The 24,940-nt window shown below is 34.6% G+C and overlaps 11 protein-coding genes across 11 annotated transcripts; 6 read left to right on the top strand and 5 right to left on the bottom strand.

The window, feature by feature from the left end:
- Positions 1–2,972: 2,972 nt before the first annotated feature.
- On the top strand, positions 2,973–4,454 carry GYP6 (GTPase-activating protein GYP6; the record flags this gene model as incomplete). The annotated part of the gene is made up of 1 exon (XM_001646048.1): positions 2,973–4,454. The coding sequence occupies one exon, from the start codon at positions 2,973–2,975 to the stop codon at positions 4,452–4,454; it is 1,482 nt and encodes a 493-aa protein (XP_001646098.1).
- A 98-nt stretch (positions 4,455–4,552) lies between these two features.
- GPM1 (phosphoglycerate mutase GPM1) lies at positions 4,553–5,296 on the bottom strand (the record flags this gene model as incomplete). Its single annotated transcript, XM_001646047.1, has 1 exon — positions 4,553–5,296. One exon carries the CDS (start codon positions 5,294–5,296, stop codon positions 4,553–4,555), a length of 744 nt encoding a protein of 247 aa, XP_001646097.1.
- A 1,512-nt stretch (positions 5,297–6,808) lies between these two features.
- Positions 6,809–7,816, bottom strand: NNR2 (NADHX dehydratase; the record flags this gene model as incomplete). The annotated part of the gene is made up of 1 exon (XM_001646046.1): positions 6,809–7,816. One exon carries the CDS (start codon positions 7,814–7,816, stop codon positions 6,809–6,811), a length of 1,008 nt encoding a protein of 335 aa, XP_001646096.1.
- Positions 7,817–8,351: 535 nt separating this feature from the next.
- MCR1 (cytochrome-b5 reductase) lies at positions 8,352–9,242 on the top strand (the record flags this gene model as incomplete). The annotated part of the gene is made up of 1 exon (XM_001646045.1): positions 8,352–9,242. One exon carries the CDS (start codon positions 8,352–8,354, stop codon positions 9,240–9,242), a length of 891 nt encoding a protein of 296 aa, XP_001646095.1.
- A 498-nt stretch (positions 9,243–9,740) lies between these two features.
- On the bottom strand, positions 9,741–11,648 carry Kpol_543p66 (succinate dehydrogenase [ubiquinone] flavoprotein subunit; the record flags this gene model as incomplete). The annotated part of the gene is made up of 1 exon (XM_001646044.1): positions 9,741–11,648. One exon carries the CDS (start codon positions 11,646–11,648, stop codon positions 9,741–9,743), a length of 1,908 nt encoding a protein of 635 aa, XP_001646094.1.
- Positions 11,649–14,133: 2,485 nt separating this feature from the next.
- On the top strand, positions 14,134–14,940 carry TAD2 (tRNA(adenine34) deaminase; the record flags this gene model as incomplete). Its single annotated transcript, XM_001646043.1, has 1 exon — positions 14,134–14,940. The coding sequence occupies one exon, from the start codon at positions 14,134–14,136 to the stop codon at positions 14,938–14,940; it is 807 nt and encodes a 268-aa protein (XP_001646093.1).
- A 1,712-nt stretch (positions 14,941–16,652) lies between these two features.
- On the top strand, positions 16,653–17,927 carry ZRT2 (low-affinity Zn(2+) transporter ZRT2; the record flags this gene model as incomplete). Its single annotated transcript, XM_001646042.1, has 1 exon — positions 16,653–17,927. The coding sequence occupies one exon, from the start codon at positions 16,653–16,655 to the stop codon at positions 17,925–17,927; it is 1,275 nt and encodes a 424-aa protein (XP_001646092.1).
- Positions 17,928–18,195: 268 nt separating this feature from the next.
- TAF12 (Taf12p) lies at positions 18,196–19,953 on the bottom strand (the record flags this gene model as incomplete). Its single annotated transcript, XM_001646041.1, has 1 exon — positions 18,196–19,953. The coding sequence occupies one exon, from the start codon at positions 19,951–19,953 to the stop codon at positions 18,196–18,198; it is 1,758 nt and encodes a 585-aa protein (XP_001646091.1).
- A 508-nt stretch (positions 19,954–20,461) lies between these two features.
- Kpol_543p62 (putative amidotransferase) lies at positions 20,462–21,157 on the top strand (the record flags this gene model as incomplete). The annotated part of the gene is made up of 1 exon (XM_001646040.1): positions 20,462–21,157. The coding sequence occupies one exon, from the start codon at positions 20,462–20,464 to the stop codon at positions 21,155–21,157; it is 696 nt and encodes a 231-aa protein (XP_001646090.1).
- Positions 21,158–22,325: 1,168 nt separating this feature from the next.
- On the top strand, positions 22,326–24,092 carry Kpol_543p61 (pepsin-like aspartic protease; the record flags this gene model as incomplete). The annotated part of the gene is made up of 1 exon (XM_001646039.1): positions 22,326–24,092. The coding sequence occupies one exon, from the start codon at positions 22,326–22,328 to the stop codon at positions 24,090–24,092; it is 1,767 nt and encodes a 588-aa protein (XP_001646089.1).
- Positions 24,093–24,292: 200 nt separating this feature from the next.
- Positions 24,293–24,826, bottom strand: SRN2 (ESCRT-I subunit protein SRN2; the record flags this gene model as incomplete). Its single annotated transcript, XM_001646038.1, has 1 exon — positions 24,293–24,826. One exon carries the CDS (start codon positions 24,824–24,826, stop codon positions 24,293–24,295), a length of 534 nt encoding a protein of 177 aa, XP_001646088.1.
- Between the last annotated feature and the right edge of the window lie 114 nt (positions 24,827–24,940).

Genomic DNA, 24,940 nt, shown 5'->3' with positions numbered 1-24,940 from the left:
TATAGTATGATTTATCTTGGTAAAACTCTTTTTTGATATAGAATTAAACGAATCTAGTTCCTTTGGACATATATTTTAATATAAAATAATATTTCCTCTAGAATACAGTACAATACAACAAAATAAAATTTAAAATAGAATTAAAATAAAATAAAAGCTAGTGATTTAATTAAAGCAAAGAATTAAAGGGAGAAACAACGTATTACCAGCTTGGTATGGTTACAATAATTTATTACAATGAGCAGATCAGAATACAATTCAAAATCGAATATTTAACAAAGAAAAAGGGCAATAGAGTCTTGAAGTGAGCCTTTTTTCCAACTTAAAACAACTATAATATTATATATATATATATATATATGTATATGTAAGTTGGTTGGTGCGAATGTGAGTGTATAAATACGTTTAAACAAGTGGTCTATAAGTACAACAATCTAGATCAATAACTAAAATACATGTACTGAAAATTGAAATCAGTTTAAAAGTATCCATATATATATATATATATTACATATTTAGCAGGCAGGCATGGTTTCCAGTTTTCGAAATCTATATTCAATTTACGTTTCGTACGATATTTAAGGTCAATTTTGTTTGACGGTAAATGGTGGTGGTACTCGGTATTTAAAAATACGTAATAGCGTATATATTTTGTAGTGAAGTACCATAGTGATAACTATTGCAGATTCAATGGTAGTCTTAATGGAAGTTTGTTGCAGAAGAAGCAACGAGAGTGAGAGAGAATGAAGGTGTTAGATAACGACTATTTCTGGTTCGAAGTCTGGCTTATTGATATTCTTTTTTATTACAGTACCAGAACGTAAAATCGGATCCAGCACGCATTTGTTCCTTATCTGCAACTCAGATTGTTTTACAATCGAGGAGGGGAGGATGTGGAGGTGCTGTCGTCTTAAATTTATTACTTAAAAGTTTAAATCACCATCGGTGTATCTATATGTATATTTATTTACTATGTTAATTCAAATATTTATAGTAAGTGGGTAGACAGTAATTATAGCAAGGAGCTTATATCATTTCAATATGGACACAGAGAAGCTTGGAAAGGTATCTACTTATAAGGTGCAAAGAGTAGTAGGATATTGTCTATGGGATCATGTAGATCGATTTGTAGAGATATTTTGCCCTCAGTATCAGCTGCCAAAGGAAGAGCTTGATAAATTAATGTTCGTGGATGAAATGACAGTGAAGTAAAATCTGATCTAGCTAATTGTTCTTCTCTCAGTAAAAATAAGGAGCTTGTCAAAACTCTTAAAGATATTGCTTCAAATTTGGAGTTAATAAAAAATCAAATTTATTACATTAGGCATTATATAGATACGGAACATCCCATAAACAAGAAGAGTAGAACATATGAGTTCCAAAAATCCTAAAATTATGTAGTGAACTAATTGAATCTCTTTCTAAGAGGAAGCAAAAGGGGGTAACCCAAATTCTTGCAGATTATATTGGGCCATCCAACTTTATTTCTCCCAAAACTCCTACAACAAATGTATGATTTAACAATGCATCAGAAGTTTTGTTTAAATTATTAATATTAAAGCCCAGGAGTAAATTTAAAGTAAATCTAGCGAAATTAGAAATGCCAGACCAGTTAAGAACTCAATTATTACTGAAATTCATGAGCACTGTTAGCGATAATTCAAGTTCAGAGACACAGTATGAAGCTACCGTCACTAGAAGATGGACAAAACTGACAGATGTTGACAAAAGCAGTGAAAAAACTGAAGCACCAGATCAATCTGTTCCTAAAAGACGTAAAAAACCTATAAAAGCAAAAGAGATAACTAAGAACCGCCGAGTCAGTGGTGGGAAACGTACTCTGAATAAGCAAGTAAGTAAGTAAGTAAGTAATTAAATAAATATGACAATGAAAAGGTAATTCGAGGTTTATAGACTGGAATGAAGATAGATGATAATATCTATTTTCGGGTTACTGATATTCTTCTGTCTATGGAATCTAAGACTGAATTCGATAAATAATATTTTATTTTCTGTATGTCTCTTTCATTTACTTGAAGTCGTAATGATTTGTTTCCTGCTTTCCATAACATAAAACTACTATTATCATTGGTGGGGGAGGTGTCTAAACAGAGCACCATGAGATCGGTAGAGCCAGAGAATGAGTGAATAGTGAATGGGTACCGTGAGAATCGAACCAATGAACAAACTATTCCATTGTCATAAGAAACCCTACCAGAAGTATCCCTACAGTAAGAACAAGATAATTAGGGTTTCTAGACTCACACTAAAGTTAAACTCTTTCCTTTTTCCTGTTTCCTTTTTGGCTTCGTATACAGCTTCAAGAGCACCGTCGGTGTTAACCTCACATGGAATTGAGTGGTAAATTGTATTTCAAGTCACGTGATGTTCATTTTCCCTATTCTTTCCTTTTTCTATTGAATTCTCTGTCTGGATTCGTTTCTTTTACGCTGCTACTCTATCTCCGTCTCTTACTGATCAAAATGGGATATCTTTCTATTCATTGCCAAATTGAAATGAATACTATATATCTCTCTATTAGGTACCATATCCACAACAAATATCTATCTTTCAAGTATACATGCTTGCATATTTGCATACTTGCATACTTTCCCCGATCCATACTCTTCTATTCTTTTATCTCATAGTAGTAACTTTCCAATTCTAGATGATTACACTATATATTATATTATTTTCGAAATGGGAAAAATTAGTGAAAAACTTCGAAATTCGATTACTTGAATCGTGATTAAAACTGTTGAAGACTAATCACTCTTAAGCTGTCCTGTCTTTTTTATTTTGCCATCTTGCTTTTGAAAGCTGTAATATATTTGCTTGGGTTGCTTATTTATCTGTATAATACTTGAATAAGTGGATATCTGCTTAGAATTAAGATACCTTGGTCTATTGCGTTTTAGGCCTACTCTCGTTTAATAATACTGAATTTGTACACACCACTCTTATTTTAATAAATGAACAACAATAATATTAGCAACACTGATAATATTAATTTCCGTGAATTGGCATTGACTAAATATGGTACTATTCAACAGTTGATTCAACAAGGTATATGGAGAGGTGAGTTCTACTCCAAAGGTCAATTGACAAGAAATGACAGAGGTTGGTTATGGAAAACTATTGTTTTGCATAGCGATCTAGATTGTGGACCTGATAACAATATTAAGAATAATAATGATAATAATGATAATAATAATGATAGTAATTTACTGCCTGTCCCTATTGTCACCGATGATAACGCAGATTCTCCATTGGTAGGTGAACCTACCAGTAAAAATAATGGTAACGGAAATAATGATAGTAGTAATAGAACTCATAATAATCACAATGATGATAACAACAAAAGTAATAATGATAAAGCTAACGATACTGGAAAAAAATTGAACAGAGGAATAAGACGCTTAACTCCAATTCAAACGTTAAGTCATCCATTGAATAAAAACAGTATAAATGAAGGAAACAATGCCACGAAAAATACAGTTGTCGATGATGAAAGCATTTCAATGTCATTGTCAGACACTTTGGACATTATAGATTTGGATTTATCAAGATTATTATTAGATCCTATATTTCAAGAAAATAAAGTTCATGCTCAAATGAGACAAATACTTTATAATTATATGATTATTTTACAGAAAAATGAAGAACTGAATACCACCATTAAAATTAATAGAAATTATCAACAAGGTTTTCATGAAATTTTGGGTTTAATATATCTACAACTATATCAAACTTCAGAGGATGATGACAGAATCGCAATGATGAATATATTAAAAGTTTATACAAAATTAATGAAACAAGTAGTTCCAAATTTTTATACAAGATCCTCATTAATTAGTTGGGAAACTGAAAAATTTCAACCTATATTAGAAAAATGTTCAACATTGCTATACGATAAATTATATATACAAAATGACGAGTTTTCAAATTTGATTTGGTTACTACGATGGACAAGATTGTTATTCATTAGAGAACTGCCAATGGATTATGTGGTGATAATATGGGACCACATTTTAACTTTCCAATATCCCCTAGATATCTTTATGGTATGTTTAATTATCACATTGCTATTAAATATATTCGAAGATATAATCGATGAAGATGAGGATGCGGATAATGATGAATTGATAGAAAAACTGTTACATTATAAGAAAACATCTGGTGTTAAATTGATTGATTGTGTCGAATTGTGTAAAATTGCGGGAAACCTATGCGAACTATGGTCGTATGAAAATTATGAAGATATGATGTGTATCTGTGATACGTTTGTCAAAGTTAGAGTTGGTGAAGAAAAATTCAATAGGTTGAATGAAATTCTTAAAGATAAAGCAGCAAGAAAAAATGCTAATAGCAACGTTGTGGATCCAAATAGAAAACGACTAGAAGAAAAGTTGAAAAACAGGGTCAAGAGACTAACGATAAATTTTAAAAGATGAACAATGTTAAAGACATAATCATAAAATATGTATGTAAATATGTATAGGTAAATTTATATATATATAAAAAATATCGGTTCTATACTAATTTAACATGCTTATTTCTTACCTTGAGCGGCAACAGCAGCGGCACCAGCGGCAGCAGCTTCTGGGTCCAAGTAGTAAGATGGCTTAGATGGTTTCAAGTTTTCATCTAATTCGAAGACTAATGGGATACCAGTTGGGATGTTCAACTTAGCAATGTCAGCATCGGAAATACCTTCCAAGTGCTTAACCAAGGCTCTCAAAGAGTTACCGTGGGCGGCGACCATAACGGTCTTACCATCCAACAAGTCCTTGGCGATAACATCTTGCCAGTATGGCAACAATCTGTCGATGACTAAAGCCAAAGATTCAGTTTGTGGTAAGACATTTGGATCAACGTCTCTGTATCTTTCATCACCCTTTTGAGAGAATGGAGAGTCAGCTTCGATGACTGGTGGTGGGACATCGAAAGATCTTCTCCAGGTGTTGAATTTTTCTTCACCGTAAGTTTCCAAGGTTTCAGCCTTGTCCTTACCTTGTAAAGCACCGTAGTGTCTTTCGTTCAATCTCCAGGATCTCTTGACTGGGATCCAGACTCTGTCAGCGTTAGCCAAAGCGATGTTAGCGGTTTGGATAGCTCTGGTCAACTTGGAGGTGTATAAGATATCTGGGTGGACATTCTTTTCCTTCAACAATTGACCGGCTCTAGCGGCTTCTTGTTCACCCTTGGCAGATAATTTAACATCAACCCAACCGGTGAATAAGTTCTTTTCGTTCCATTCGGATTGACCGTGTCTAACTAAAATTAACTTTGGCATTGTGTACTGTGATTATGAGTTTATGTACTGGTGTGTTATGAAATAAGCTAAAAAAAAGATTAAGAAAACTTAAAATTAACAAAAACTAAGAGCTAACGACAAAGTAGAATTCAGAAATGAACAAAAGTAAATTAACAAGTTATAATCTGAAATCAATCTTTGCTTATATATATATTCACACGATTTTGAGTTAAAGTAAAAATTAAATAAGAAGACAATAACGTATTCCAATAAAGTTCGTCAACAACTTGTGATAGTTTCATTACAATAGAAAGAGGTATGTTCAATTTGTACGGATAAACGTTGAATAAAAAGGAATTAAAACTTTTTCTCATCGTTATAATTATTCCCTTCCAACTTTTCAACTATCCAAACCGCAAGCCAGTATCAAGGCTTCTCTGTGAATGGATGAATGAATAAAATAAATGGATGGACGAAATTAATTATCGAATTCCACTCACTGTCTTGACCTGCAGAGCGAAATTTCAAAATACGTACTACTTACTAGTATGTTTTTTCTTTGATTCAACTCGAACAATAGATATCATTACAATAATAATTCTGAGATAATTATATTTTGTTGACATTGTTTGTAAACAGATAACAATAACAACATTATGTTCTTTTAGGTAGATTGTGGTTGTCAAGTCAAGTCGGGCAGTAGCAATTACAGAAACTGATTATAAATGAATACTAAAATAGCACTGATCAACTGGGTGTGTTCTTGTATAATGAATGGTTGAAGTGAAAAATATACGAACAAATTGATATTATCTTAACAGTTTAAAAAATATCTCGACAATTTCAAGAGACAGCTTCTACTATTTTCGATTGTGCGTCGAGGTCTTAGTAAATGCCTTATTTTTTTCTTTTTCTCGCAGTTGCCGACTGGCATCCTCTCTGCTGGAGAGGCAATGTAGTTTCGAAACGACATAGTAAAAATAAAAAAAAACGCTTATTAACCATCGTAATATGTTCTGTTTCTTTTTATAAACTTTTTCGACTAGGTTTTGTTGCAGGAGTCTACTTGATAAGCAAGGCAGTCTTTCGATTAGTGGAAGCCGGCTTTAAAAAATCTCAAAACAACCACGAAACATAGAAGTGAATTATAGGATGTTGAAGGTGTACGGAGTTTGAATAAAGTTTTGGTTTGTATCACGTGTGTACGTGAGAATATCTTCTGTTATAGTCATGTGATCAATATTGTTGTTCTTTGCTTGTCTAGACGGAAAGCATGGTGAGCGGTTGAAATATACCATGCCACACCATTTCATAACTGAATAGCATAAGCATTGATATATATATATATATATATATATATGTATGTATGTATACTTATTCTTGTTCCATCATTAAGACAGGAACTATCTTTATTTCAGTTAAGATCTATAGATATATCATTACTTTCATTATAATTTACTTATTTGAACACCAGAGGAGGGAAACTATTTAGTTGAGATCCTTTTTTTCTTACATAAAAAGAGGTGTCACAGACGCTTATTCCCAGATTACTTATTCTTCTATTAATTCTTCCGGGAACATCATTTGGAATACTTGACCTACATAATTATTCATATCAGTTGTCTGCATGGCACGTCCTTTCTCTTGATACGCAAGTTTGGAGCATGTTCTGGTGATTGTGCTACCAGAATAGCAACTTAATAAAGCGTAATCTAACCATGAAAATTCAATTTTAGGATTAGGATCGATCAATTTAAAATCATGGATAGCCCTGCTATATGATAACATACAGGCAATTGTACCTGTTAGTGTGTCACCTTGCCCGCCAACACGTTTATTACTGCCTGGAGTTACATTTTCCAAATTGCAATAATTAGAAGCAACAATATGATCTGTACGCCCTTTGCAAAAAACGATACATTGTAGTAATTCACTTATTCTTTCCGCTTTTTTGAGTTTATCTATATCATCACTTGTATCCTTGTTGAAAAGTGCAGTATACAATCTTTGAAATTCTACAACATTTGGAGTTAAAATAATACGACCCTTAGGGAACCTTTTAATAAAATCCTGGGCTTCCCGATCATTGCTCAACAAGAACAGACCATCTGCATCGATGACAATGGGAATTTTTCCTTCATGCTCCTCCAATACAAGTTGGATTATTCTCTTACAACTTTCTAGCATTGAGGGATCACGTCCTAAACCAGGACCAATAACTATAACATGGATTCGACTCAACAGACTTTTAATCTTGTCAAAATCAGTAGGGTATTCCTTAACATTGCTACTTAAATACGGATGAACCATTAAATTTGGAGAATATCCTTTGATAATTGGAGCAGCTTGCCTTTCACAGATGACATGAGTCAAATCGCATCCCATCAAAGCTGTAGCATTGGCACTGAAATAAGGAGCACCGGTATAATCTTCACAACCACCAATTATACATACCCGACCAGTCTGTCCCTTGTGAAACTTGGACAATAATGGTGGAATGCACTTCGAATGTGCTAAATTAATCAACTCCTTATGCGATAACTGCTTCAGCACAGACATTTCAAACAGATATACACTTTTTATTTATAGTTATACTTATATACAGTTGAATATATGTATATATATATATTTCAATTGTCTCTAAATCACTCACTTAACTTGCACAATATGAAACAATGAACGTTAACGATCAGTAGCTAACGACCAATATTTATAATAATATTAATAATAATGCATGAAGGTATTCTCCCTCAATGTTTTCCCATTCATCATTCAAATAATAAAAATCCTCTGCAGAATTCAACCAAACTTGACCTTAAACGTTTCGAATAATGCAATATTTGATTCTTATTGCATCATCCCTTTCTCCTGTTCTTAGTCTTGTACAGCCCCTTGTTAGTAAATTGGTTTATGAAACTTTATTCGTCATTTTGAAAAAGTTGTATTTAAGGATGGGATGATTTAAATAAGTTTCGAATTCGAAATTAAGATTTGGTTTAATGAATGTGAATGTCTTTAAATTATTTTTGATTGATTTGATATTTGTCTAGAAGGTCTGTAGGTTCTTTATTGATATTTTCTGTCACTTTGGAAAATGTTTGCTAGAATTGCTAGAATTAATCCTAAAATTTTACCATTTGTAATTGGTGCACCAACAATTGCATTATGTAGTTATTACTACTCCTCTGGTGCTTTCTTAAGAAATGAAAGTTCCAAAGTTTTCATTGGTGATAACAATTGGATCGATTTGCCAATTTCTAGGATTGAAGAGATTTCCCATGACACCAAGAGATTCACTTTTAAGTATCCAAGTCAAGATTCAGTTTCCGGTTTAGTTGTTGCTTCTGCTTTGTTAACTAAGTTTGTCACTCCAAAGGGTTCTAACGTCATTAGACCTTATACTCCTGTTAGTGATGTTGATGAAAAAGGTAGTTTGGATTTAGTTATTAAACATTATCCAGATGGTAAGATGACTAACCACATCTTCTCTTTGAAGGTTAACGATACTTTGTCTTTTAAAGGTCCAATTCCAAAGTGGAAATGGGTTCCAAACTCTTTCGAATCTATTACTTTAATTGGTGGTGGTACTGGTATTACTCCTTTGTACCAATTGATCCATGCTATTACTAAAAATCCAAATGATAAGACTAAGATTAGGTTATTCTACTCCAACAAGACTTCCCAAGACGTTTTGATGAAGAAGGAATTAGACGAATTGCAAGCCAAATATCCAGATCAATTGAGGATTACTTATTTCATCACTACTCCAGATAAAGGTTACAAAGGTGAATCAGGTTTCATTTCTAAGGAATTCATCGCTAGTAATGCTGATAAACCATCTCCAAAGTCTCATGTGTTCGTCTGTGGTCCACCGCCATTCATGAACGCCTACTCTGGTGACAAGAAATCCCCAACTGACCAAGGTGAATTGGTAGGTATCTTGAAGGAATTGGGTTATACTATTGATCAAGTCTACAAATTTTAATTGAAATCATTAGGATGCCTTTGAAAAATGAACAATGAAATCAACAAAAAAAATTTCAAAAAACATTATATATTCTTCGTACTTTTTCTATATCCTCTTTTTTATTATTCTTAAACATCTGTAGATATTTTAATATATGCCCGTTTTGGTGAAGCTTGTTCTAATGGGGAATGTATTTAATTTTAATCGCAAAATTCGTTGTATAATTAATAAAGTAACAAATTAATACTAAATACTATCCAAACAGAAATAAGGTGAAATTTAAATAATAAGAATATTGACTTAACCATTAAACATTTACCGGTACGATAATTAATAAATAGAGCTTTGCATACAACTAAATAAATATAAAAAATAAATAATCTTTTGAAATTAATACACAATGGTATTGAATATGTTCTCAGTTATGGAATGATTGGACATTAGACGTCAAATCTTTTTATTGTATTTCTGAAAGATGAGGTAATGTAAATAGATGACTTTAAACAAAAAATATGTCTAATACTTTCTGATGGCTGGTGGAACGGATGGACATTCTTTTTCATCCAAAGTCTTGTAAACAACGTTTCTGTATTTCAAGGTAACAGCATCACCAGTGTCCTTTTGCCATGATAAAGTGTGCTTCATCCATTCTTCATCGTTTCTCTTTGGATAATCTTCTCTAGCGTGAGCACCACGAGATTCCTTTCTGTTAGCAGCAGAAACGGCGGTTTGAGTAGCACAAGTCAACAAGTTTTGCAATTCCATGGTTTCAACCAAATCAGAGTTCCAGATCATAGATTTGTCAGCAATACCGACATCCTTTTCGAAAGTCTTATCTATAGCTTCAACTTCTTCTACACCCTTATCTAAGGTTTCTTGAGTTCTAAAGACTGAAACGTTCTTTTGCATAGCCTTTTGCATCTTTAATCTAATAGCAGAAGTATGAACTGGACCTTCACTGTTTCTCAACTTGTCTAATCTAGCTAAAGATTCTTTGCCAATATCGTTTGGCAATGGTTTGTGAGGTAGACCTGGTTGTAAAGTATCAGAAATGGTGTGAGAAACAGCTCTACCGAAGACAACTAAATCTAGCAAAGAGTTGGCACCCAATCTGTTAGCACCATGGACAGAAACACAGGCAGCTTCACCACAGGCAAACAAACCTGGAATAGGTTTATCGTTACCTTCTTCATCGACAGTTAAGGCTTCACCTGTCCATTTAGTTGGGATACCACCCATATTGTAATGAACTGTTGGCAAAACTGGAATTGGTTGTTTGGTGACATCAACACCTGCAAAAATGGAAGCGGTTTCGGAGATACCTGGTAATCTTTCCTTCAAGACTTCTTGTGGCAAATGGCTCAATTGCAAGAAAATGTGATCCTTATTTTTACCTACACCTCTACCAGCATTGATTTCCATTGTAATAGCTCTAGAAACAACATCTCTGGATGCTAAATCTTTGGCAGTTGGAGCATATCTTTCCATAAATCTTTCACCTTCAGAGTTTAATAAATAACCACCTTCACCACGGGCACCTTCTGTGATCAAACAACCAGAACCATAGATACCAGATGGATGGAATTGGACAAATTCTAAATCTTGCAATGGGAAACCAGCACGAGAAACCATAGCGTTACCATCACCGGTACAGGTATGGGCAGAAGTACATGAGAAGTAAGCTCTCCCGTAACCACCAGTGGCAATAACAGTTTTGTGAGCCTTAAATCTATGGATAGTACCATCTTCTTGGTTGTAAGCAATAACACCACGAACTTCACCATTGTGTGTCAATAAATCCATAGCAAAATATTCAATGAAGAAGTGAGTATCGTGTTTCAATGCTTCACTATATAAAGTATGCAACATAGCGTGACCAGTTCTATCGGCAACAGCACAAGTTCTGTAAGCTTGACCCTTTTTACCAAAATCCTTAGATTGACCACCGAATGCTCTTTGGTAGATTCTACCACTTTCCAATCTTGAGAAAGGCATACCGAAATGTTCCAATTCAATGATAGATTCTGGAGCTTCTCTAGTCATATAATGGATAGCATCTTGGTCACCTAACCAATCAGAACCCTTGACTGTATCGTACATATGCCATCTCCAGTCATCTGGATGGACATTACCCAAAGCAGCATTGATACCACCTTGAGCAGCGACTGTGTGTGATCTTGTTGGGAATAATTTAGAGACACAAGCAGTCTTAAAACCAGCTTCAGCTAAACCAAAAGCAGCTCTTAAACCAGCACCACCAGCACCAACAACAACACAATCATATTCATGATCGATAACATTGTACTTGGAGCTGACGTCTTCTGCATTTGAAGTGGTAGCAAACTGTCTATTTTTCCTTACCAATAATGATAATTTTTCTGCAGCGGTTGATTTCTTCAATAATGAGTTTCTTAAACTTAACATTTTGATAATTTGTGTATGCAAATCGATGAGGATTGATAGGTCTCTCTTGTTACGTTTTTAATGTTGTTTTTTCTTATTCAATATTACTTACTCCTCAAAGATAAATTAATATTTACAAAAAAACTGGCTTTCCTTAAAGCAAAAAAGTTCGAGAATTCTAAGTCAATTAAGAATTGAAACTAATACTATCAGGGTATGATATAATAATTTTTTTTCAGAGAAACTGGAGAGAGAAAAAAAATTTATATGTAAATTAATAGGGTTATTACCAGAAGTGTTTAAAACAAATGTGGTATATGGGGGGGTTGGTTCCTGCTTTTAGAAAGAATATAAAAAAAGAGTTAATCCAATCAATACAAATTAAATGAATATGATAGCTCTTTAATATCTGGAAATTACAAGGACTGAAAGATATTCAATTCTTTAGAGTACGATATCTTCCATATTGAAACCAACATGTATATATATAACAATCTGTGAATAGTCTTAATTTCCCTGTACTAAATTTTTTTATGTTTTTTTTCCTCGACTAATTATGCTTCTCTCCAATTCAATTACTTGCACGAGTCAGCAACGACCTATTATAATTCAAAGAATACGAGAGAGTTGAGAAAAGGTCACAGGATAAAAGTAAAAGATGACTTATTTCAGTTTGTTTCGCTAGTTGGTTTTGCTACCTAGTAGCTTTAGCATAATCTGTTTGGATATGCCTCTCTCCTTTCTTCTATTGAAACTTCTTGCAATTAGTATTTTTCCGAAGAGCCTGCACAGCAGGTTTAAACAGCTCTTGAGACATTTCGAGTAGCTCGCAGCCAATTGAATACTTCTCCCAAAATCCAAAATAGCCAGATGCTTAAGCAGACAAACACTAACACTTGTTCGAACAAAAATAAAAAATGGGTAAAGTAAAACATAATTTACTACTAGTATTCTTCACAGTTCACGTGATCAGCCGTATTTGAAAGTAGTCATATTTCAACAGTAATTAAATCCAAAAACTGAATTTCCCTGAAAATTAAAATTGATCCTTCAAATTAAAAAAGCCTGAACAGAGTTAATCGTTCGTTGCTATTGGTTGATTGGCTGCATGAAGAGCTGGTTCACTAAAGAACGACGGAGAGAGTGGGAAAAAATAAAGCAGGAAAATATGTTTGAGTTAAGCAGAGAACCTAATATAACGAACGTATATCTTCAGAGAGAAGTGGAAGGGAAAAGAATTTATCACTGGCATGGTATACGACAAAACTCGATTGAGAACCAGGTATCGGGTTATACAGCTATTCCGAACCAGTTCCGACTCCCGGGTTAAAATCAGACTATCAGACCAAACCTAACTATAGTAAGTGATTTGTGGTATCGAGTTTGGCTAAATAGATGATCGTAAGAAATCTGCTTGAAACAATGCAGTATCTCTTTAATGGACATTATTTGATCTCAGTTCGATTGAATTGGAAGATTCAGTTAACATCAGAAATATTGCTGCTTCCTTCTTGTTTGTCATATGTAATTTAGATTAGTTTCGAAGTGATCACTTCTATCTTCGTTAATAAAGTTAAGGTCACGTGTGAAAATAAAATTACCCGGTTATTTTCTGTCGTTGCAATTCATTTTTGTTAAGCATATATATTGAGACCAATACTCATCACAGCGGCTAAACAGGATAATAAGTGAACAAAACAAAGAAAAAGACCCAAAGGCATTGATTACTCTTTTTCTATTTGAGTTTGAACAATATATATATATATATATTGACTCCAATTGGTCTGCGCAATGACTTTACTCCTAAATAACTATAAAAGGTAAAGCACACAATCTCTTTGTTACAATAAATAGCTAATTTCCCTAACGAACGTCACATTTCATCTTATTCTTAAATCTATGGTTTGCAGACCGTTAACTTTTGCTTAGAATCCACTTAAGTATTGAATCTTATCTATAGTTAGATGCCTCAAAACAGACGAATTGCTAGAATAAATATCTCTGATAATACTTTGCTTGGTTGTTGCTCCAAATTAACCACCAAAGGAGGAAAGACAGAAGGAATTCAATTATAGAATTAAAATTATTTTCCCAATTGTGGATCAGTCATCATGAAATATTCCAGGTTAGTTATAAGTCTTCTCATAATTGTAATATATTATATTTGGAAAACTTTCCTAAACCTCTTAAAGATTATCTAGTTTAACGCCATGTATCTTATTGTTAACGATGAATCAAAGGGTTTGTTATATAATTTATAGTTAATAATATCTTATATTGACTTCCTTTAAATATTTAGCGGGTATATCTCATCGGGATTCCGTTTCTAAAATACGTTCCGGGTAATCTTCTCTTCATCCAGTTGGAAAATTCGAAACTTCTAACATTTAAGAATGATGAGATGAGCTAATCATACAATACAATATATAAATGGCAGTATGTTTAATTGTTTTTGATGTCTTGCTAATACACAACAAGCATTAACAGCACAGATCCGAACTATACAATGGATTATCCGTTATCAAAACATGTAGAGTACATGGAGTATGCTTTAAAATTGGCTAGACATGCTTTGGATCATGGCGAAACTCCAGTGGCTTGTATATTTGTAGATAAAAAAACCGGTGGGATAGTGTCATATGGTATGAATGATACCAACAACTCATTAGCAGGTACCTCTCATGCTGAATTTGTTGCAATTGATAGAATTAAGAATCAGTTTTCTAGTACTTTTGATAAATTTGAAGATATCATTGTATATGTTACAGTTGAGCCATGTATAATGTGTGCATCTGCATTAAAACAATTGGGTATATTGAATATAGTATTTGGCTGTGGTAATGAAAGATTTGGAGGCAATGGTACAGTTCTATCAATAAACAATGATACTTGCACCAAATTACCTGCCAATACAGTAAATTCGGATTCTAATAGACAAGACTTGATTTTACCTGGTATATTAAGAAAAGAAGCGATCATGTTACTGAGGTTTTTTTATGTTAGAGAAAACACAACCGCCCCCAAACCAAGGACGAAAACAGAGCGTAAGTTAGACAGAGATACCTTTCCAGATATTGAATGGTCTAAATACATCGATGAAATTACATTTAACAAAGTCTTTGGTAAAGACAACTCGGGATTTTATAAAGATCAAAAAGATATATTTGGTGAGTCGATAAATTGGGAAATAATTGAAAATGGGCAAGATCATATTATAGATTATATGAATTCACAGTGCATTGAATTCCATCAACCCCATTATTCTGAGAGCATTGGAATCGGTAATCATAAAAAAATCAAACTAACCCCTTAGCATAAATAGACAAATAGACAATACTGTAATATTATAATTAGCATATCAACTTCTACTTTCCTCCCGTTATTATAATTATAACCTTGGAGACATCCACAGTTAGCTCTAAGATTCAAGTACAATTCTATCACTCCATATAGAAACCCGCCAAAATAATTTGAGATTTATATCTAGGGGTCTAGTAAAATAACTAACTGTGTAGTACCTTATCTCACGTCATTGTGACCTTACCTGTCCACGATTGCCTATTCTTATAATATCTCAAAATAAAAATAAATAAAAAAAGTAACGAGCGGTAATGTTGAATGCCTCAATGTCTACAATCAACCTCAACCTCAACCTCAACCAGCCAACCAAACTCCATAATAAATTATATTAAGAGCACATGTGATATGAGTTATACAAGAACATTCGCTAAAAAATTAGCTCAACATTAATCATGTCTGTTCGTCTCATTTGATAGTTAATAAACATAGAGATAACAAATATTTCATAGATAACAAACATAATATTCCTCTATAACATAACTAGACAAGAGTGCGAGGTAAACATGCAACGAACAATTAAGTATCCTGTACTACATAACCTCATACCAAACCTCAATTACCTCATAGACTACAAATCAACTCTATTTTGAGCTCAAATTTTAAATAAAATACGACAACCAAACCGTTATTGCTATCTTCCCTTCTTGCTCTCACTTGTTTTCTTTTCTTCCCATATCAATCAAACCGCTGTTCTATTTCCACCTAAATTTACCACATTCTTCTTCTCGACGCTCGAAAAATTCCTTAACCTTGAAGGTTTTGAATTTTTTCTTTGCCTACGAAAAATTTTTTGACAAGCTCGAATCCTACTTGGACTTCGAGTTTGATTTGATATGATTTTAACAAAATCTATTATGAAGAAGCTGTAGGATTGCTAGGTAATGGGCATTTGAAACCTATTAGATGTAAATTACGTAGCTTTCGAGTTATCTCTTTATTTTATGTTATGTTATGTGTGTGTGTGTCTTTTTTTTTTCCAAGTAACCTTAAAGGTTGCTTGAAAAAATGCCAGTCAAGAAGTAAGTTAGTGGTAGTGCAATGAGGAAAATATTACCATCTGAGTGATGTAGTCTTCTCATAAAGTTAGTGAAGCGAAAATTAGTAGCGTAGCAGAAGGCAAGAGAGAATAAATAAATATGTTTTTGGGCATTTTTGTTTAGCTAGCTACTATAATAATTAATTCACGACAGTTTGATGTAGGAATTTACAAGTCTTCTAACAATTATGAAAGCTTCTTCTTTGATCGTTCTTCAAGTTGTATAAAGGTTATGAGTTAGAATTTGAAGATAATTCTAAGTATCATATTACTGTGTCGAATGCACAAGGGGAAGAGTGTGTCTTGTCTTTGTCTTTCCTTTTATATATATCTTTAATTGATTAGAATGGTTGTTTGTTTAAATAATTATCTTATATCTTGATTACCTTTTCCTTATGTAACGAATTGACGGTACTCTGCAACCTTGGTATTTGCGTTCTTATAAATTATAGATTATTTAACTGTGGACTCGATTGATCGGTATTGAAGTTTTTAAGAATTGTATCTGGTAAATATAAATTGATATTATTTGAAATAAGAGCAATACCATTCAATTTCTCGTCATCATTGTCATCATAATAGCGATAATTGATTATAGCTTGATATTCACAATTGCATAATAACTAGGTATGGATGTGCTGCGATTACTAGTGAGAGACACTGAAGGTGTTGTCGACACCTGTGAAGCAACAAATGATTTCGATGGTCGTATTAACTTAAGAGTTTTATCAATCTTTATGATTATGATATCATCAGGGTTGGGTGTATTCTTCCCACTTCTAGCCTCTAGATACTCATTCATAAGGCTTCCGGAATGGTGCTTCTTTATTGCAAAATTTTTTGGATCAGGTGTCATTGTATCGACTGCTTTTATTCATTTATTGGTACCTGCTGCTGAAGCATTAGGAAATGATTGTTTAGGTGGAACATTTGTAGAATACCCTTGGGCTTTTGGTATATGTCTAATGTCATTATTTTTATTGTTTTTCACAGAAATTATCACTCATTATTTTATGTCAAAAAGTTTAGATAATGATCATGGTGATAGTGGACATTCTCACTCACATTTTGGAAACCAGAATAAAGACATAGAAATCAACAGTCATTTCTCATCCGACGAAGATGAGGTTGATAATAAAGATATCTCAGAAGAAAGAACATACCAGATGAAGTATGATTTCGAATTAGATACAAAAAAAGTCAATGAACAGACATCGCCATTGTACTCTGTTTCTTCATACGCACAAGTGGGTACATCATCTTCAAAAAATAGCATACTTCCTAAGGAAACAAATATAAAATTAAAACAACTGGAATCAATTCCAGGCAAAAATCATTATTCTCATGATAAAAACCATCAAGATCCTTCACAGTTGGGTACTCCTGTAGAAGAAATAGATAAGGAACAATACTTAGGTCAAATTGTTGGTGTAACAATTTTAGAAATTGGTGTCATATTTCATTCCATCTTTGTTGGGCTATCTTTAGCAGTCTCTGGTGAAGAATTCATTACATTATTCATCGTTTTGGTTTTCCACCAGATGTTCGAAGGTTTGGGTTTAGGTACCAGATTGGCAGAAGCAAACTGGCCGCATAGTAAAAGATATACACCATGGCTGATGGCTCTGGGTTTTACTTTAACTACACCAATTGCAATTGCCATTGGTATTGGTGTCAGATACTCATGGATCCCTGGTTCCCGGAAATCATTAATTGCCAATGGTGTTTTCGATGCGATTTCATCAGGTATTTTGATTTATACAGGTTTAGTAGAATTAATGGCACATGAATTTCTATTTTCTAATCAATTCAAGGGTCCTGGTGGATTTAAAAGGATGCTTTCAGCATACTTTGTTATGTGTTGTGGTGCTGCTCTAATGGCAGTATTGGGGAGATGGGCTTGAACTTAGAACGTTCCTACACTCCTCATTGATTATTAAACGAAAAACAAAAACAGTAATGAAACCTTATTTGTTCATATTTATTTATATAGTTCAACATTTGCATTTTATAATTTCAAGTCATGATTATCTTCATATAATTTTTTGTATGGTTTGTTCCAAAGGCGTTCTTAAGCCTCTGTCTTAGATTCATACGTTTTTATAATTACAGTATATTTAACTATATACGATATGTTAAATTAAATAATTGCTAGTCCCATTAATGATAATATTATTTTGAACCTTTACCTGAAGAATTTACAATTCCAGTTGATCCACTATTTTTTGCTATATTTGACTTTTCATTATTTATGGATTGCATCTTTTGAGAATATGATTGTGTTGGTATCCATTTTCTAGTACTTCTAATCTCGTCACCAGAATAACCTGGAATTCTGATATTCCAGTTTCTCTCTAGATGCAACTGTATATCTCTTGCCTCTAGACTGTCAGATTTTCTATGCTTGGCTAACCTACATGCAAAGCTTGTAACATTTGTAACAAAATCATCTGCCAAATCTAGCAATAATTCTTCTACATCACCATCGATAACCGTTTCACCATCACCTTCATCTATACCTACAGATTTGATTAGTTCCCTTAATTTTCTTTTTGACATTACCCTCTCTGTGTCTATTTCATAAGGAGGTAGTTTTGTAATAGTAGGAGTATTTAATACAGATGCATTCATTGCTGTACCACCAGTTAAAGATGGTCTATTGGATATATATGAAACAGCTTCTGGAGCTTTAACGGTAATGCTTTCGGAAATTGGAACGGAAGGATCTGATTGTTTAAAAATGGCAGATTTACTTTGGATATTTTTATTTGCAGAAGATGCAGTTGCGTTAACATTTGTTACTTGAGATCTATTAGCTGAAGTAGCACTGTTTGGCTGAGACTGTATAGAACCAGTCCCTTGTTCCTGGGGTAGTTGCACTGGCTCATTAGCTGAAGTACTCGGTTGAGATTGTTGTTGAGGTTGTGTTTGAGTTTGAGTTTGACCCTGAGCTGCTTGTGGTTGTGATTGGACCTGTGCTTGAGCTTGAGTTTGAGCTTGGGCCTGTGCTTGTGCTTGTGCTTGGGCTTGTGCCTGTGCTTGGGCTTGGGCTTGGGCTTGTACCTGTGCTTGAGCTTGGGCTTGGGCTTGTGCCTGGGCTTGAGCTTGGGCTTGGGCTTGTGCCTGTGCTTGGGCTTGAGCTTGTGCTTGTGCTTGTGCTTGTGCCTGTTGTTGTTTCTGTTGTTGTAAAATTCGTTGTTGCTGGCCACTCTTCTGTAATAGTCGTTGTAATTCAGGGTTTTGTCTTGCACATTCTACATAAAATGCCTTTTTCTTGTTCTTAATATCCTCGTATAAATTGCTGTATTCTGTATTTAACGTTCTCAAGTTTGTCAATAGTTCTGCCCTGTTTACTTCTAATTGTTTCTTTGCAGCTTCGTCAGTTTGTTGATTAATTTCTTGGGATAATCTGTCGATGTGCTGTTTTAAAAAGGTATGTTGATCTTTAATACTGCTTGCTCTTGATTGGAAATTTTGTAATAATTTATCGTATTGTTGGTTTTCCTCTGGAGTTAAAACCTGTTTAATCAAGTCTGCCAATTGGCTACCTCCGGAGGCATTGGCAACAGCAGTTTTTCTTGTTCCATTAGCACCACTTGCTCCTGCGGCAGCTGGAGCAGAAGACGATGATGCAGCATCTGCATTATTTGTAGTTCCAGCAGGAGTTTGGGAAGATCCAGCCTGTTGTTGTTGCTGTTGGTTTATTAATGCTTGTCTTTGTTTATTGTAATTATCATAAACGGCTTTCAGATTGGAAGCTTGGATTAACAGTTCCTTACCTCGCTGAGTGTTCTGACCCACACGTTTAGCTTCATTGACCAATTCCTTAAACTTAGTTGTCAATTCTAGTAATTGTTTCTGCTGTAATGCAAGTTTCTGTTGCGAGGATGAAGCAGAAGAAGGTGTTTGACCATCTCCCTGGGAAGACATGCTGAACGTGAATAAAGTATCCAGAAAGGAAAAATAAGGACTGCTTTAATATTTATAAATTTTTTTTTACTCTTTGGAAGTAGAAAAAAACAATAAAAATTGATGGAATAACAGAGGAAAACCTGACTATTATATGTGTCTCTATCCACAGTCAGATAACCGTATTTTTGTTGTCCAAATATCGACCCTTGAACTAGGATTTTATCAGTATTTATCCTAATAAATTAGCAGTTTCATCACATTTAAAACAAAAAATTGTGTGAAATTTGGATGTTTTGTTAACTTTCGGTAAAAAAAAAAAATATTGAAAAACTCGGAATCGGAGACCGGGTAACAATGAATGAATATTAAGCGTAGATGAGATGAGATGAGATTAAGATACGATATATAAGAGCTTTACATCAGATAGGAACAGAAGAGATAACATACAGGCCAAGCCAAGCCAAGCTAAGGGTAGATTAGAGGTTTATATTGTTCTGGAGATTAGAAAAGGAGGCGCAAGATTATAATGGTGGTTAAAATCGGTATTCTGTTGACGGACCATCCTGCAGAATGGACTGGATCCGAAGGTACATTTGACAAGATGATAATTAGGATGCTTGAGAGAACGAGAGGTGCAGATGTTGAGGTTGAGTACCGAGTGTTTGATGTTTATCACGGTGAAGTGCCTAGTATTGACGAGATAAGGATGTACGATGGTGTAGTCATTACCGGGTCTCGATATGACTCGTATTCTGTCGAACACGACTGGATCAATAAGCTGAGAGAACTGGTTAAAGAGATGATAGTGGGTGCTGATGAGGGAACAATGGGCGTTCAAAGATGTAAAATAGTTGGTATATGTTTTGGGCATCAAATAGTTGGTAATTCTATTGGATGTGTAGTGGGTAAGAACGAGAACGGAATTGAGGCAGGGATCCAAGAGATACAATTGAATGAAATTGGTGAAAAGTTATTTAGTTCAGATAAGTTATATCTATCTGAATTACACAACGATACTGTGATTAACAATAGTAAGGTATTAGTTGAAGATAACGGGATCTTGAATTGGGGTAGTACCGATACAAGTGAAGTACAAGGTTTTTACAAAAAGGGACGATTATTTACTGTCCAGGGCCATCCAGAATTCATCAGTGAGACAGCGATCAATGGATTGTTGTTTAAGAAGACGTTATTCGAGATGAGGCTGAAAGAAGGAAATTAATTGATTGGGAAGTTGAGTCGCGTAATAGAAGGGAACGAAACGATGGTGATAAAGTGGCTGAAATCATATGGAAGTTGATCCAAGACGAAATATGAAAGAGCGGGATGAGCGGGGAGAGGAGGGGCATGGGCAGGTTGGAGTGAGTGAGTATGTATTTATGTATGTGTGTGAGTGTGTTATTTCCGTAGCGGACATAACACCCCATACAGCCATATTAAGTAAACATGGGTAAGCTGTACCTAGCCCACTCAATATGAAGACGTTTCATTTAATTTTATTACGAAAGCAAAGAGATGTCATCGCAAGTGCTAGTGCTAGTGCAAGAACCACATACACAGACAGAGAGATGGATTAAGCAAAATATCGGACTCGTGTAGTTTGATACGAAAGACGTGTTTTCCTTGCTAATTTCGAAATGTGCTACGTGACTTGTTAGAGGCATGTACGCAAACACAGACACACAGACATAACCACGTACAGGGTTCCCCTGTTTCCCTGCACTTTGACACCCTCTCTCTCCCCTCTTTCTCTCACTTTACGTCATCGCGTGTCTCTCTGGACTGCTCTGAACGGATGTTTTTAGTTCTTCTTCGCTTCTTTTTCTTTTCTTTTTTTCCCAAACTTTTTCACTTTTTCCAGTTTGGTTTGGTTCTGCTCTGCTCTGCTCAGTTTGGGCTCACCTCTTCACCTTCACCTTCATCTTCATTCTCTCCAAGCCCCATTGCGAACTCGTTTTTTCAAATTAATTCGAGCAACTCCTATACTTGCTATATATATATATATATATATATAAAGACTGAGTGCTCGATTGCTTGATGATTTCTAGATTACTTCATTGATTATACACGCAAACACTCTTCTAAAGCTTGAGTTCTCACTAGATCAGTTTCGAATTCACACCTTCCCCCCCAACCTACACTCCACCCTGCACTCGTGTCGTCTCATATATTTTACTTTGGTTAGAAGATAAAGGTCGTCGTTGTCATCTTTCTCAACTTCTAATTTAAACTTGTTTTCTATCTGTTTCGCTGGACTGAAAACAGAATACCTGCCAGACTACATACTTCATTCCACTTCACTTCATATATATATAAATATATATATATATTTACAGTTGCCCGTCTGTATGCATATATTAGAAACCGGAAATTAGTTCAAAAATACCAATATGAAACTGTTCACTTCAAAGGAATCAGCCATTGCTATGGCTTTGGCCTTTTCTGCTTGTATCGACCAAGCTGCCTCTTTCGCTCTGCCATTTGGATTAGGTAAAAAACGTGTCGTCAGCGAACTAGAGATCCCTCATGGGAAACATGCAAAAGCACAACAACCAGGTGCCTCAAATGAATCCCAAGGTTTTGTCAGATACCATTTCGATAAATTGGTTGGTGACTCCTTCGAAAACGCTTCAAATAAAAATAAAAGATACGCAAACATTGTCAAAAGAGATAACGGTGTCGAAGAAGTAGAAATTATGAATCAATCGAATTTCTATTCCGTCTCTTTATCCATTGGTTCCAACGCTCAAAACGTTACTGTATTGCTAGATACCGGTTCCTCTGACTTATGGGTCACTGGCTCAAATAACCCTCTATGTTCAAGAGGTGATAGTAATAGTGATGCTGTGGATTGTGCTAAATTTGGTACTTTTAACCCTTCCACTTCAGACACTTGGAGTTCAAATGAAACCTCTTTCTCGATTTCATACGCTGATTCTTCCTACGCTTCTGGTACATGGGGTCAAGATACTTTGAAATTACAAGATTTAGACGTGACAGGTTTATCCTTCGCGGTCGCAAATTACACCAACTCTACTGTCGGTGTCTTGGGTATTGGTTTGCCTTCTTTGGAAGTCACTTACTCAGGTTCAAACAATGTCGCAGGTACCAGATACCAATATGAAAATTTCCCATTGTTGTTGAAAAATTCAGGTGCAACTAAAGCAAACGCATATTCTTTGTATTTGAATGATCTAGACTCAAGAACTGGTTCTGTATTATTCGGTGGTGTCGATCACAATAAATATTCAGGTACATTATACACTATTCCTCTGGTCAACACTTTAAGAGCTGCTGGTTTCTCCCAACCTGTTGAATTCGACGTCACTTTACAAGGTATGGGTATTTCCGATGACGAACATGGTAACGTCACTTTAACTACAACTAAGATCCCAGCTTTATTGGATTCAGGTACTACTTTGGTTTACTTGCCATCAGCATTGGTAAGTTTAATTGCAGACGAATACGATGCTGTTTACAACTCAAGAACTGGTTACTATGTTATGAACTGTCCAGATTCTGACGAGGATAGTCAAATCGTCTTCGATTTCGGTGGTTTCCACATTAGTACTAACTTGACTACCTACATTATCCAAGCTGTTGGTGGAATTTGTGTATTAGGTATCTTGCCTCAATCTTCAGGTACTGCCATCTTGGGTGACTCTTTCCTACAACATGCTTACGTTGTTTACGATTTAGATAACTTGGAAATTTCCATGGCTCAAGCTAGTTTTGAAACAGATGACGAAAACGTTGAAGTTATCAGCTCTAGTATTCCAAGTGCTGTTAAAGCCCCAGGTTACTCAAGTACATGGTCCACCTTTTCTTCCATTTCTTCAGGTGGTAATATCTTTACTGTAGATGTTAATACAGCTTCCGCATCATCCTCAGGATCTAGTGCCACTTCCTCTGCCTCTTCTGGTTCAGGTGCCGCTTCTGGTTCAACTTCAAGTGGTACCGCTAGATCAAGCTCTTCCGCCAATTCTGGCCAAACTACATCCAGGGCTGCTTCCACCACCACTCGTTCTTCTTCTTCTTCGAGAAGTAGTTCAAGCACATCTAGATCAGGTTCTGGTACATCTAATGATGCCATGCACATTGCAGCTGCTCCATCATTGTTTGTTTTCATCGCTTCATTATTAACTATGGTCTTTTAAACTGGAATTAATTGAAAAGAATGTATTAGTTGCAATTCACACAATTGCATTGTAGTTCTACATTGTGTTTATATTGACTTTAATCTTATATATATCCAAGAGTTTTTATTATAGTATTATTCATATAATTAGGTTTATGACATTTAGGTTATTAAATTCATTCGTTTATCTTATTAAATTGGTTCTTATATAAGTATTTGTTATTCGTATAACTCACCTTGTTGCTTCCAGGTGCTCAATTTTTCTCTTTTGCTGTGATATTGTGTTCGTATATCCAAGTATTGGTTGATAAAAGAATCTAATTCATTGGAATTCGAAGCATTCTCTTCAATAATGCGACTGGCATGATCCAATTCTTTTAATTCAGCCTCTAATTTGTTTTTCAGCACATTTGGACTATACTTTATATCAATGTCATCGTGTAATTTTCGCCATTTATAACTATATTCAGCTTCTAATTGTTTAAAATTGTCAAACATCTCGATAACTTGGGTTTTGTCCTTCTCTAAATTTTCAAACTTCTGTTCTAGCTCCTTCAACTTGACTTCAAGACCCTGTATTTCCTTAGAAACATCTTGTAAGGAACAAAATTTTGTCACATATTTAGATAACTCCTCTCTATGGTTCTGTATAAGCCCCAATAATTCATTTGTAGATAATAATTGTATATTATCAGGCAATACTATATTTTTCCCACTATTATCGACCCTCTGAGCAGCAGCATCAGAATCCATTTCCTTGGTATATCTTCTAGATAAACTATATCCTCAACTGATAAAAGATTAACCTCCTGATATATTCTCCAATAATGCAATATCATAACATTCGAAACATTTCAATACAGTTGA

This window comes from Vanderwaltozyma polyspora, genomic scaffold, assembly GCF_000150035.1.
Source record: "Vanderwaltozyma polyspora DSM 70294 KpolScaffold543 genomic scaffold, whole genome shotgun sequence".
NCBI classification, from domain to species: domain Eukaryota; kingdom Fungi; phylum Ascomycota; class Saccharomycetes; order Saccharomycetales; family Saccharomycetaceae; genus Vanderwaltozyma; species Vanderwaltozyma polyspora.
This window is presented reverse-complemented; position numbering and strand designations above follow the sequence as displayed.